The following is a 13,159-nucleotide window of genomic DNA, read 5'->3' as shown; positions in this document are numbered from 1 at the left end:
CAGTCCACTTCATGCCAGCAGAGGCCAATTTTGAAGAAGAGGAGTGGCCTGAACCACCACCCTGGCCAGAGTCTGATGAACAATCACTTACTGATGATGTGGTCAATCTCTTGGGCAAGGTGATTGCACCAGCTCTTCAAATTTCAGATACTAACAGATCACCTCAAGTTGGAAGAGGCATGCCTTTAGCAGACTCATACCTCCACTCCCCCACTCTGTATTTCATGGCTCTGAGTGAAAGATTTAGACATCCACACCATGTTGCACTGAGGAGGATAGAAAATGTCATGGATGCACCTGATGTCCGCCACTGCTGCCTTTGAGAGGTTTTCCCAAAAGGTATGGTCATTGGTGGGACTACTGAAGACCCTGGGTCCACAAGGCCAGAGTTAGCCGGCATGCAGATCTCGTGTAGCACCTCTGATCAGTAAGCTTCCCCAGGAAAGGATTTGAGACATTTGACATTGTATGTTCCACAGCCCTAGCAACATGTACATGCTCCAAGACCTCTCAAGGAATGGCTCCAGTAAGAGTCATGGTGCCATGATTTTGTCACATATTAGAGGCCAAAAAGAGGATCAGGGAAAGAGGCCAGAGGTCTGCCATGGAAAGAATGTGACAGCTGTTCTCCATGGAGCTGAAGAGACTAAGAGAAAAGGAGCTACATCCTCTGAGAAGGGGAATCCGGAAGTAAAGGCACATTCAATTTTCAATTCAATTTTATTTGTATAGTGCCAAATCATAATATACATTATCTCAAGGCACTTAATGTAGAAGGTCAAGATCTTAAAATTGTATTTAATATAGAGAAACCCAAGAATTCGCAAAAGAGGAAAAACTCCCTCATTAACAGGCAGAAAGCTCTACCAGAACCAGGCTCAATGTGGGGGGTCATCTGCCTCGACTGGTTGGGGTGAGCAGAGAAAAATGGGGAGGAGAGGAGAGATTATATAGATTATAGTTTTATTATTATTATTATTAATAATAACAATACTAATTGTTATTATCCTGCAGTTCTGGAGTCAGAGATATCTGAATTGAGAGAGAGAAAGAGAGAGAGGGACTATGGGAGGAAAAAGCAACATAGTGAAATGTCTTAAAATACATAAATAAATGTGGGGGGGCAGAGAGACAAAGAGAAGTGGAGAAGTGCTCAGTGCATGATGGGAGTTCCCCCAGCAGTCTAGACCTATAGCAGCATAACTAAGGGATGGTTCAGGACTCACCTGATCCAGAACTAACTATAGGCTTGGTGTCTGCCTCCTGAACCCAGAGTGGGGCTGGTTCGACAGGAGAGGAGCCTGGTAGCTGAATGCTCTACCTTCTGTTCTACTTTTACAGACTCTTGGAACCACAAGAGACCCTTTGTTTTGTGAACTAAGTGATCTGGATAATATGGTTTGAATTCTATTCTGAATTTTACAGGGAGCCAATGTAGAGAAGCTAACACAGGAGTAATATGATCTCTCCTTCTAGTTCCTGTCAGCACTTTTGGACCATCTAGAGGCTTTTCACAGGCTTACTGGGACATCCTGATAATAAAAAAGGGTAACAGTAATCTAGTCTAGAGGTAACAAATGCGTGGACTAGTTTCTCAGCATCCTTCTGAGGCAGGATGTTTCTAATTTTCACAATATTGTGCAGGTGGAAAAAAGCTGTCCTAGAGACTTGTGCATGCAGAAGGTCCCATCAGGTGGCACAGTGTAGCCTCAAGAGGATCTGTGGCCTTTGCAAGGTCAAACACCTGGAAGTACTTCATGAGGTCAATAGCAGACCACCTAAGGAGAATCAAACAAAGATTTGTTGCCTCGTAAACACAGCCACAGAGGTGCCCACACGTGTAAAGGTGGATGGAGTGCTTTGGGATGCCACACCACTATGCCCTAAAAAGAACATGCCTCACTTCCATGCTCCAAAGTATGCATTCATGCCAAGCCTACGAACTGCAGAGAGGCGGCTGGTCGAGGATCCTGAGCATACAGTATTTGGTTTAGGCAATCCCAGTGCACTCACCCAATATGGAGAATCATGGTTACTCCCTCACCACATGATTAGCCACAATGGCAAGACCTGCATTGTGTTTAATTGCTCATATCGGTAGGTGTGCTGCTATGTTTTATGTGTTATGAAATGAGGAGAGAGGATCTCCCATATATCTTTGAGTGGCAGGTGCTACCGTTCTGAACCACTTGCAGTTCATGCTACTCTTTGCATGTCTTGGACCAGTGAGCCTGGAGAGAAAGGTCCTACATGAGCCTCCCCCTCTCTGCTACACTTCCAAACAAGTTTATGATGCTACCATCAGTCGGACTAGTAGTCAAAGTTCACACCTGTGCAGATTGTCATGAGATCTACACCACGCCTGTGGCTGACCTGGTTGTCCTCCTAGCCATACCAGAAGATGAGGACCATTCTCCTAACCTGTCTCCTCCCAAACCGGACAGCCTTTCATAGGTGCAAATAGCTGCAGCTATGTGGGGGCGACTGTACAAAGGCACAATCAGCAGTGTGATTCAAGGGTGAGTGTAGAGAGTTGTAGGATGCACTCGCTGAACATCTGTAGCAGGAGAAGCGCATTTGTGCGAGAAGCGCAACAAGTGGAGTACGAGCAGTATGTACAGATGTACAGAGGATAACTAGGAGCAACACATGAAGGAGAGGAGCATAAAGAGAGTGCGGAGTGACAGCTGTCTGTTGTGTGAGTACTTCCTTTTACATGACATTACATTACATATCATTCAGCTGACGCTTTCATCCAAAGTGACTTACAATAAGTGTATCCAACACATAAAATGCAATCAGGTCCTTGAGACCTGTGAGTAGTGTACTTAGTGTTTTCAGTTACTTAGGATGGCTAAGGTTGTTAATTAGCTAGCATGCCCTGCTAGGTGCTGTACAAGTCAGCTCAACTGCAAGAGGTTGTCTGTGTAAGTGTATATCTGGGTGCCATAGAAAAATGGGAAGGAGAGGAGAGATGGGTGGAAAAGATGGGAGAAAAGAGAGATAGAATAGAATAGAATAGAATAGAATGCCTTTAATGTCATCACACAATGAAGCATGGCGAAATTACAGCAGCTACCACTAAAAGGTACATTTAGTAAAAAAGAAATAAAATATAACAATAAAAATAAACATGTTTACAGGAAAAGAAAATGTTAAAAACTATACAAAATAGTGCAAAAAGAGGGGGAAGGGAAAGGTGAGGGGGAGAGAGGAGAGGGAGAGAGAGCAGGAACCGTTGTGCACCATTAGGTTTTAGCTTCGATTAGTTATAATGAAAACAACAAGAGTGTAAAGATGTAATTAAAAATAGCAACAACAATTCATGTAAATTACTACTACTAATAATAATAATAATAGTTGTTACCACTATACATACAAGGGCACAAGAAAGTATTCCAAATTTGCATGATGAATATCTTAAGATTTTTATAGAGAAGTAAGCCTATCAGAGCTGCACTAGCAATACTCATATTTCTGACTATGAAATCTACATTAGGCTGTTATTTTAGTCAGAGTCATCTCATTTACAGCAGACAGTTAATCCCTGACCATCTCTCTGTGATAACTCTGAGAGAATGCTACTCTGATTGTCCTCCTTGCTTTACATATCCTGGTCTCAACCTGCATAATCAAATAACACAGAAACCAGGCTAACAAGCCAGATAAATTGCTGATCTGCCTTCAATCGTATCTGGCTGCATCAAAGGAGAGATCAAGAGCTGAGTGGCGTCACTGCTTGTGCTGACTCCAGTGATGTATCCAAATAGGGCTAAGGGAGAAAAATATATACAGGGAGACCAGCAAAGTAATCACTTTTTAAGTTTTATTCATTATGCTGCAGTTTAACTACAGCATAAGTACAAGCATAAAATCTTTAACTACAACAGCACTTAGAGCAAAATATTTTGATTTTTCTTCTTTTTTTTCTGTAAAAGTATTGCAATAACAGACCTTAGGCCTAAACCCTATTACATCACAATTGCATAAATAAAAAGAGCAAAAACACAATTTTATTTCTGTGGCTGAGCACAGAGGGAGAAGGGGAGACTGAGAATAATTATATTTGTAAATTAAGCAAACTGATGTTACAAAACCAATAATGGAAGCAGCCCTATGGTAATACCAAACTGTTGAGATTCTATCTTTGTTATCATAATTGTTGTTATTGTTATCTGAAACAGTAAAAACAGCTACTTGTCAGCATTTGAGTAAAGACTTCTGAGTCCAAGCTAGTTCTTCCAGCTAGTGCAGAAAACAGAAAAGAACAGGTCTATTCAGAGGAACATAGCCAAGCTCTAACCAAAATTACTTGTTCCAAATAATAACTACACAGCTGCCTCTTATTTGGTGCTTTGAAGAGGAAATGGTGTTTTGCTATGTACATCGTCTGTAGGTAAGAATGAACATGCTCTGCTGTTACTCTACAGAGACATTGTTTTCGGTACATACTGTAAATAAATGATTGCAGATTAAACATCATTCTTGTTTCAATATAATGTGCCAAATATAATAAGGCAATGTAGAAAAAAGATTTAAAAGAAGAGAAAAAATGTCAATGATGGTTAAAAAGGCATTCTTCACTCATGGGAAATACACATTTTACTTTTCTGTTCAGTAATCATGTATTAAAACATTAACAATCCCAATGCTGAACAGCTGAAATGCTTTCTGTATAGCCCAACATCCAGCTACATTTGTAGTAGTTCTGAGTGTGTTCTACCTTTATACTTTGGCAGACGTACAAGACTACAGCTGAAATGAACTACAAACATCATTAAGATCAATGAATAAGGGACATGTAGGCTTCTGTTTTAGGAACTGCCGTTAGCTCCAAAACTCAAGAGCGTTTGCATTTTGTAGCCACAATTAACAAATTGAGTTGAAATTAACCTGAAACACTTGCTGAAGGTGTGATATAAAAACGAATCCATGTGTGTGATATTATGTTTTCTGTGTAATAGAACTACATATCTTTTAATCAATGGTGGTGACAGTAAAGTACCCATGAAGCCAAGCACTATGACTGCTTGTTCTCAGAAGAGGAATCAAATTTTTTATTTTAAGTGAAAAATATAATTTCTCAACAACTTGCTCAAACAAGATGTTATCCTTATCACAACACATTATCATTCATAGCTAAATATTATGTTTGTATTTGTGAAACAACCATATTCTAAGCATAACTTGCAAACCATGTTTTCTCATTAAAAAAGACAAAGTAAGTTTTTTTTAATGTAGGCGTTTACAAATTTGATGCTGCCTTCTTAAAATACTTATATTGTCTATACATTATATTACATTATTCACAAATTTATTTGTGGTTTCTACCCATTGGGTAGGATATGTGCATAATATATTCAAGTTATATACAGCACCTTACAAATAAACACAAAGAAAGACAGACTACTGAAAAAAGCACCGTTAGAAGTGAGGCACAACGAAGGTGGGAGCTTTTTGAGTGCAAGTGGGTTCCAATGTTTGCTCCACACGTGGCCTGTTACTGAATGAAATGGCTTAAGCTGCTTCACTGGGAACCACCACTCCTGTCCGGCACAATGGAAACATGCTTTGTAAACATTGTTAGTAAATCTGGTCACAATTTAGAGATTAAAAAAATGTTCAAGGGTGAGCTGCTGGTTGTTATTCTGTTGACGTGGAAACACAAACACACACACAAACATACACACAGAGTACTGGTTCTGTGGTAAGATTCAGTCTTTAATCATGGAGGAGCTTGAGAAGTGAATAAGAAATTTTGGAAAAGCACTCCACACTCCAAGAAATCATGTCAGCACTGGAACTGCTTTACAAAGAGATGGAAATTATATTTTTTTGGTAATCTTAACCAACCCTCCCTCTCAAGTGTTTGTTCCAGTCTGCCAGACAGGCTGACGGTCAGCCCTCACATTAAGCACCTATAAGGATTCCAAGCAGTAGTTTCACCAAGGTGTGGTCTTCTCAAACATGAACATTAGGCACCTTATTTATTCACATAATAGTAACAAGCAAACCTCCTCGTAGAAAACATAAAATTTAATTTAGAAAAAGCTGAGAAAACAGAATGAAGGAAGAAAAGTGATGGAAGAAAGAAGGTCTGTTTAGACAAAGGGCAAGTGTTGGGTCTCTTCTCCCAGACCTATCTGTTTAACAAAATGTTCTGAAAGATACTCTCAATACTTGTGCATTTTACTGCAGACAGTCAGATTTCTCTCAATTATAAGTGAGGGAACTAGGGGAGGGACATAAGAAGCAACAGAAGCAACAATAGTAGCAGTAGCAGCAAGAACAATAGCAGCAGTGACGTAGTAACACACACACACACATACACACACACACATACACACACACACACACGATAACAGAATCAGGCACTGACTAAATACTTTTTCCTCATCTCCATTATTATGGAAACACCTTTGGAGTAAACTGAGATATGTGCTGTTTTTACCCGCAGCATGTATTAAATTCAAATGATAACAAATTAATGTACCTTTATGATTTGTGCTTGACATTGGATTTTATGAAGTGAAAAAGGTGGTTGTACAGTATATGTGGGGATCGGATTGAAACCCACCTGTTTCAGGAAGTGGATCACAAGTTAATAGCATTAAAAGTCTTCAGTAAGAATCAATGGTCCTGGGGTTGATAGCCACAGGCAGCGCACAGAAGTCACCAAAAGTTAAGCTTACTTTGCGTTTTCATGAGATTTGTTGACATTTAGAATAAAACACTAGCCTTCTCCTCTAATTTTCTAGTTTCCTCAAGATTTAGTTCTTATGTTTTGTTCCTGTTTAAGTAGTCTCCGTCTCTACAGCTGCAGTTTGATAAGTTTACATTGTTTTTACTGTGCAGCTTTAAGTGAGCCTGTGGGAAGACTGAGTGCCCTTTGTTTAAACTTTTACACTGAGGTCACTTCCATCCTACATTAATAACCATAGTGCATCTATGATTTTTTTGAAGAGACACTCAACTGAATTCTAATGAAAGCTTAATTGATAATGGTTAACATGGACAGTGCCAAATAATAAGTAATATGTCCTTGACTCGCTAAACTCAAAGTTGATTAATAAATCATGCTTTCATGCACACACACACACATGGCTCCTGCAGAAGAATTAAGTGCTTTTCTGTGTTGTTGAAAGGTTTGACCAACAAGAACACACACACACACACACGCAACCAGACAAAGAGAAGCAGATACAGAGAAGACAGCAAAAGCACACTGCCAAACAAGGATTCCACTCCAGTCTGCTTTAAAGGGCTTCAGTGGACCTCTCATCATTTGCACGCACCTTTTCTATGCATGGATGAAAAGACTGGATGATGAACACTGTTATAAAGCTGGGATGTATTTTGGGGGTTGGGGCAGAGGGGTAAAGAGTGCAAGAAACAAAAAAGAGCAGAGAAGGCAATGATGAGTAGAGAAAATGGCTAGATTTTCATAAAAAGGTTTTTTACCAAAACAATCCCTCCCATAGCCCTTTTAACTTTAACCTCTGACAATTTTCATCTAAAACCAGATTGCCATGCAAACAGGAATCTTCACTTTGTGACGTCTTGTTTTTTGTGACATAAAGGACTTGAAGTAACTTTTTTCTTTTTGTTGTTTTGTGTTTATGTTGTTATGGCGGCAAGGTTCGAGTTTCAATGTGGATGTCGGCAGATAACACATGCCACGATGAGAGGAGAGGAGGTCAAGGGGGTAGGGGGAGTTATAGATGCAGGAAACTGGAAAGAGGAAGTGTCAAGTGCTCAGAGGTCAGGACAGGGTTGAGAAAAGACATATCTGCTATGACCAGGCTGCTGGACAGACAGATATTTTGGGTTTGGTTGATATCCAACCAGCTGGCCAGATTAACCACGTGTTGGTATGGCATGTTGGGTCTCACCAAGCAGGTCTCATCGATCTTTGAGTTTACTCTGGCTCAGGAAAGCCATCTTCAAATCCAGAAATGTTTTGTCCAACCAGCAGCTGGTTACACAGCAGATTCCATCCCCATGAAGCTGAAGTGTACTAAGACATGAAGCACTACAAGGTTATTCTCTTACTAAGTCTCGCTGTGCCTGTAGTGTCAGCCGACAGAGATGTCATAGGCTGGGTACAAGCATTTCTTGTGGTCTTCAAAGGAAGGATTTAAGCTTATAATACTTGTGGTTGGTTTTAGTTTTTTGCTCCTTTGGAGCATAAGTTCAGTAAGTCAATTCATATAAAGGACAAAATAAAACCCCGAGAAAAAAAACAAAAAACTAAACTAAACAAAAACATCAGAATGATACATCACATACCATAGTTTCCCTCTTCACGTTAACAGCAAAAGGATAGTGCAACTTTTCTTGTTTGTGTTTTCAATGTCATTATGAGTAATTTCCACCTTTTGCTTTGTTTCCTTATGAACCTTGGCACTAAGGTTTGCGTATGTGAGGCTCTGGTTTTGTTGTGGTCTCTGCATGTCCTTAATTCTCACCTAAGCTCTCGCTTTGTGTACAGGTCGGAAAAAGAGGAAAGAAAAGAATCAAATTAAAAAATAGAAAACAAATGTGAAAATCATAATTTTCAGTTCCCAAAGATGGATCCATCACCCGAAGGGACAAACAAAGCAAATGGTTTCAATCTATGCTAGCAGTATATTTCTTTTCTTATATGTTGAAGAGAAAAAAAGTCTTCACGCAGTACATATATCCTGCTTTAACTGTTGGTTCCTCACATTCCTTGTTTAGTTTTAGCTAAAGTTGATATTTATTTGTGCATGAAAGTGGGGAAGGAGGACATCTGGGAGACAGAGAGCAAGACCACTTATTGATAATCAGGGGTGAAGTGGAAAGGAATATCTCCGTCTGGGGTGGGTGGCCAAGCCTCCTTTGCTGGCCCTTTATTCACAACAGGTCCTCTGGCTGGCTGTCTTTGGCCTTTGTAGGTACTATTGTGCTTTCTGATTGGCTCTGCTGTGGGATCGTACTGCTCCCTGCTACCCCCAACCTTGGGTTATTGCTGTGCTGGTGTAGAAAGAATGCAGAGCCAGGGTAGTGGCACATCACCTCATTGTATGCCGGTGGGGGGCCCTCTATGCATCCATGGCTGCTGGAGTTGGCTGCACTTATACCCGTGTTACTGCTGGGCGGCCTCGGACCACCACCTCCCATGCCTATCCCTCCACCTACCATGCCACCCAGACTCCCACCTCCTCCCATGTCGATCAAGTCACTGTCATAGATGGTCCTGTTCGGTGGCGCCCGTACTGACTCGCGGTTGAGCTCCATCTGCTGCTCAGGGTCACGGAGCTGCAGTGTGCAGGGTCCCTGATATGGTGGGGGCTCCTCGCCATCCGACAGCGATATGGTGGGCGGAAGGTCAATCTGGTGCTGCAAGTAGGGATAGGTGGGCTGAAAGCGGCTGAATCGGTCACGCTGCATAAAGGAGGGAGCAGTAAAACGATCCCTTGTCTGGGGAGTGTATAATACCTGGGAAAGTGAGAGACAAAGGGTGAAGAAAGGATGAAGAAGAAAGGTAAAAGAATTGAGGAGGGGGGAGAGAGATGAGAGAAATTTAATTGACTTGCACTGTAGAATACTGTATTATCTCTGTTTTGAGTTTATAAAGCAACCTGTGAAAGCTTTTTTTTAGTATCCATAGATATAACTGCATGTCCCCAAACAATCACTACAAAAAATGCTGCAAAATTATGTTTTGCCTCTGTGTAAAACAATGAATTCAATGTCTACACTCCCAACATTCCAATGGATGATGATGCTATTGCTACAAAGGCAACCCCCACTGTGCCAGCAATCATCTATTTAAAGGAGACTTATTATGCTTTTTCAGTCTTTCCCTGTCCTCTAGTGGGTTGTTTATGTTTTGTGTGAATGTATACAAATGATTTTGGCTCAAAATCCCAAAGTCTGTAGCAGAGGGAGCTATTCTCTCCCACAGTAAAAACCTTTCCAGAGGCTGCTGAAATGCCTCAACCTTGATTTTTCTAACACGTCCATTTCTGGGCAACGTCAGCAGGGTGTTCATCTATGAAAAGCCGTTGAGGACGGAATACATCACTTTTTAATCAACTAATTTTATGGTTTTTACAGCGCTATGTCAAGCAAGGAAAAAGCAGCGTTATATGCAGCGCTTTGTATGCTCATGGAACGTTGCTTTTTACGGCGTCTTGGGTGACACTGGATGGCGTCACATGCGGCTTTGTATCAGTAAAAAAGAAGGGCTGACCAAACCAATTGAGCAACGATCGCCTTTGCTGTAGATCACAACATCCATGGCCTATATTGTCTGCTCTATATCTTGTTTTAATCACAGAAGTGGTTGCTATAATATAAGTTTTATTTACTTCCATCATTACAAAAAGAGACAGCAAAGCTTAGAAAATGTTGTCATTTCATATAATTTCTTAAATGTTACGTTTGTGTAAATATACAATTACTTTGCTACATTTTATGAATAATATCCTCTTTAAAATATTTAATTCAAACAGGATGGATAGTATAATCCAATTCAATGTAGCCTACTTGAAATATTATCTGATAAACATTGTCATAACTTATTGATTTATACATGGGAGAAGGGGAGGAATAAGATAGACAAATATTAAAGATTACAGAAAATATGGCTTAAAATGAATTATTCCAATATAATTGAAAAATAAGGATAACAATTATATGTCAGTTGAAATAGTACATATTTTATTTAAGGATTTATGTTGTATGGCTGTCAGGATATCAGATTTTAAACATACAGTTCTGACCAAACTTTATTACAAGTTATATTTTTTTCCTGCAGTGTGCAAATTGTGATTTTGCGCTTTGTGCTCTAAAATATAACCCTTAATGTTTTTGCCGTCCTCTCGTTCTATACTCTATAAATATATATATATATATATTTTTATCCTCTTAAATTAGCATTGATCTTAAGTTTAATTTTTACTATCTCAAGAACTCAAAGTGAAACATGGAAGCACCTGCAATGTACCACGGGCCCCGTCCCCTTTCAACAGGTGATGACTTGGATGTGGATGATTCTAGTGTTGGTGGAAGGAACGCTCCTCAATGTTTCCTAACCTGGCAGTGATTGCACATAATGCACAGCCAGCGAAAGAGACGTTTTCTCTGCTTGATTTCACTTCACCCAACCCTCCATCAGCATAGTAGTGAGTAGATGAGTGTTTTTTAATTTTTCGGTATACTATTGCTTTAAGTTTAGTTTTTGGGGTGGCCTTCAGGTGCTGTTGGAAAATCAAAACACCACACAGAGTACAACAAAGCTAAAGTCTCCCGGTGTACAGCGGACAGTGGAACTGTTAAACATATTTTGAATTAATTACAAGTGTAAAATCCAAATTGTCAGTGTTGTGTTTAATTGCAGCGTTGTCTATTCACAGCTTCCTTCGTCCTGATGTACCTGAACTCATCATCAGCTGTCCAATCAGAGCAGACTGGGTTTTCTAGCAAGGTAGGCAGGAGCTGAATCCGGCTGTGAGACTTTCCTGATGCTGCGGCAATTAATAGAATAAATAAACTAAAGCATTTTCTGAACATTGGAGCCCTAAACCTTTTCAAGCAGTGCCCCCATTAAACTTATGAACAAAAACAAACACAATAGGCCTCCTTTAAAGACGTTACAATTTAATTATTTATTTATTAATTTTAACATGTCATCATGTCAAAGTGTCACTTTGTCCTCCCATAGTCCCTCTGGCTCTTCTCTCTATCTTGTTTCAGATAACTCCGGCAACGGGACTGCAGGACAACAACGACTACCATCACCATTGTTATTAATTAAAATAACTCAGTAATTCATTAATATATCTAATCCTGTTGTAGATCACTACATTGTTATTGTTATAGTCAGCCCTGATAGTGATTGGTGCCCAATTGTTCCCGGTCTCTCTCTCTCCACCTCATCTCTCTCTTCTCTCCCCCGCTTTGCACCCATCTCTCCTTTCCTCCCCCCTTACTTTTCTTTCCTCACCCCAACCGGTCGAGGCAGATGACCGCCCACATTGAGCCTGGTTCTGCCAGAGGTTTCTCCCTTTTAATGAGGGAGTTTTTCCTCTCCACAGTCGCCTGTGCTTGCTCATTGTGGGAACTGTTGGGTTTCTCTATGTTAATATTGTTTTATGGTCTTGACCTTTAAATGTAAAGTGCCTTGAGATAATATAAATTATGAATTGGCGCTATATAAATAAAATTGAATTGAATTGAATTGAATTACAGTAAAATATTCAACACACTGCTTTCACCAGAGAGCTTCACATCAATTATCCTTTCTCATATTTCTGTCCAATTCAATACATTGCTGAGTCACTTTCAGAAGGAATCCATTTCAATTTGTGACTGTGGCTCTAATGGTCAACCTACACTGATGAGGCAGCTAGGATGGTGAGACCATCAGACTGGAAAAAAAAGAAAAAAATGGGGAATAGAGGATGAGATCAATTGAAAGAGAAAGAGGGGAAGTTAGATAAAGAGAGGGATGGAAGGATTACAGAAACAAGAGAAGAAATAGCCATGTTGATAAGGAGAGGAAGGAGCGTAAAGGAGTGCTAGAGAGAGAAAGACAGAGAGAGAAAAAAGAAGTTGTATAGACCCAGACAAATAGAGGGAGGGAGGGAGGGAGGGTGGGAGAGAAAGCTGTATCACTGATAGAGGGAAGAGAGCGCAATGGAGCAGGGCAGCTCTCAGACAGCTGTCTAGACAGTGTCAGGGGAGGTGTTGCTGATTAATGATGCACCAAAATCTGTCCACCCCCTCTGCCGCCAACACCAAGACATACATAGACACACACATGCTTGCACAGCACCCTATCACTGCATCTATCAGCCACCCACACTCATTGGCTGCGTCACCCTCTATGTTTTTCTTTCAATGGCCTTTTCCTTTTTTCTCTGGGTCTGTCTGGGTGCTCTAACGTTGACGCTGTTTTTGTAAATTAACCTCCCCTGATACTCCTGCACCTCTTACTCTCTGACATTTTTTTCCTGCCTTCTACCATTAACTCTCTCTATCAAAACCTAAAAGTATTTTCCTTCATCTACTTAAGTTGTTCACACATGACAATTTTAGCTGGCGGGAGACTTCTAATGAAAAAACAATGGGGTGTTTGTTTTGGTGCAAATGTGCCCTTTTGCCTAAACAAAAAGCCACATTTGTGCAC

The 13,159-nt window shown here is 40.3% G+C and overlaps 1 protein-coding gene across 4 annotated transcripts in view; it reads right to left on the bottom strand.

The window, feature by feature from the left end:
* Positions 1-3,812: 3,812 nt before the first annotated feature.
* LOC109631992 (low-density lipoprotein receptor class A domain-containing protein 4) overlaps positions 3,813-13,159 on the bottom strand; it is a 92,885-nt gene continuing 83,538 nt past the window's right edge. For all 4 annotated transcript variants that reach the window (XM_069537473.1, XM_069537474.1, XM_069537471.1 and 1 more), the window contains one exon: positions 3,813-9,462. In XM_069537473.1, coding sequence (XP_069393574.1) covers positions 8,878-9,462 — 585 coding nt within the window. In that variant the 3' untranslated portion in view covers positions 3,813-8,877. The remainder of the gene's footprint in view (positions 9,463-13,159) is intronic.

This window comes from Paralichthys olivaceus, chromosome 13, assembly GCF_024713975.1.
Source record: "Paralichthys olivaceus isolate ysfri-2021 chromosome 13, ASM2471397v2, whole genome shotgun sequence".
Lineage (NCBI taxonomy): Eukaryota > Metazoa > Chordata > Actinopteri > Pleuronectiformes > Paralichthyidae > Paralichthys > Paralichthys olivaceus.
Note: the sequence above shows the minus strand (reverse complement) of the source record. Positions and strands in the feature narration are given on the sequence as shown.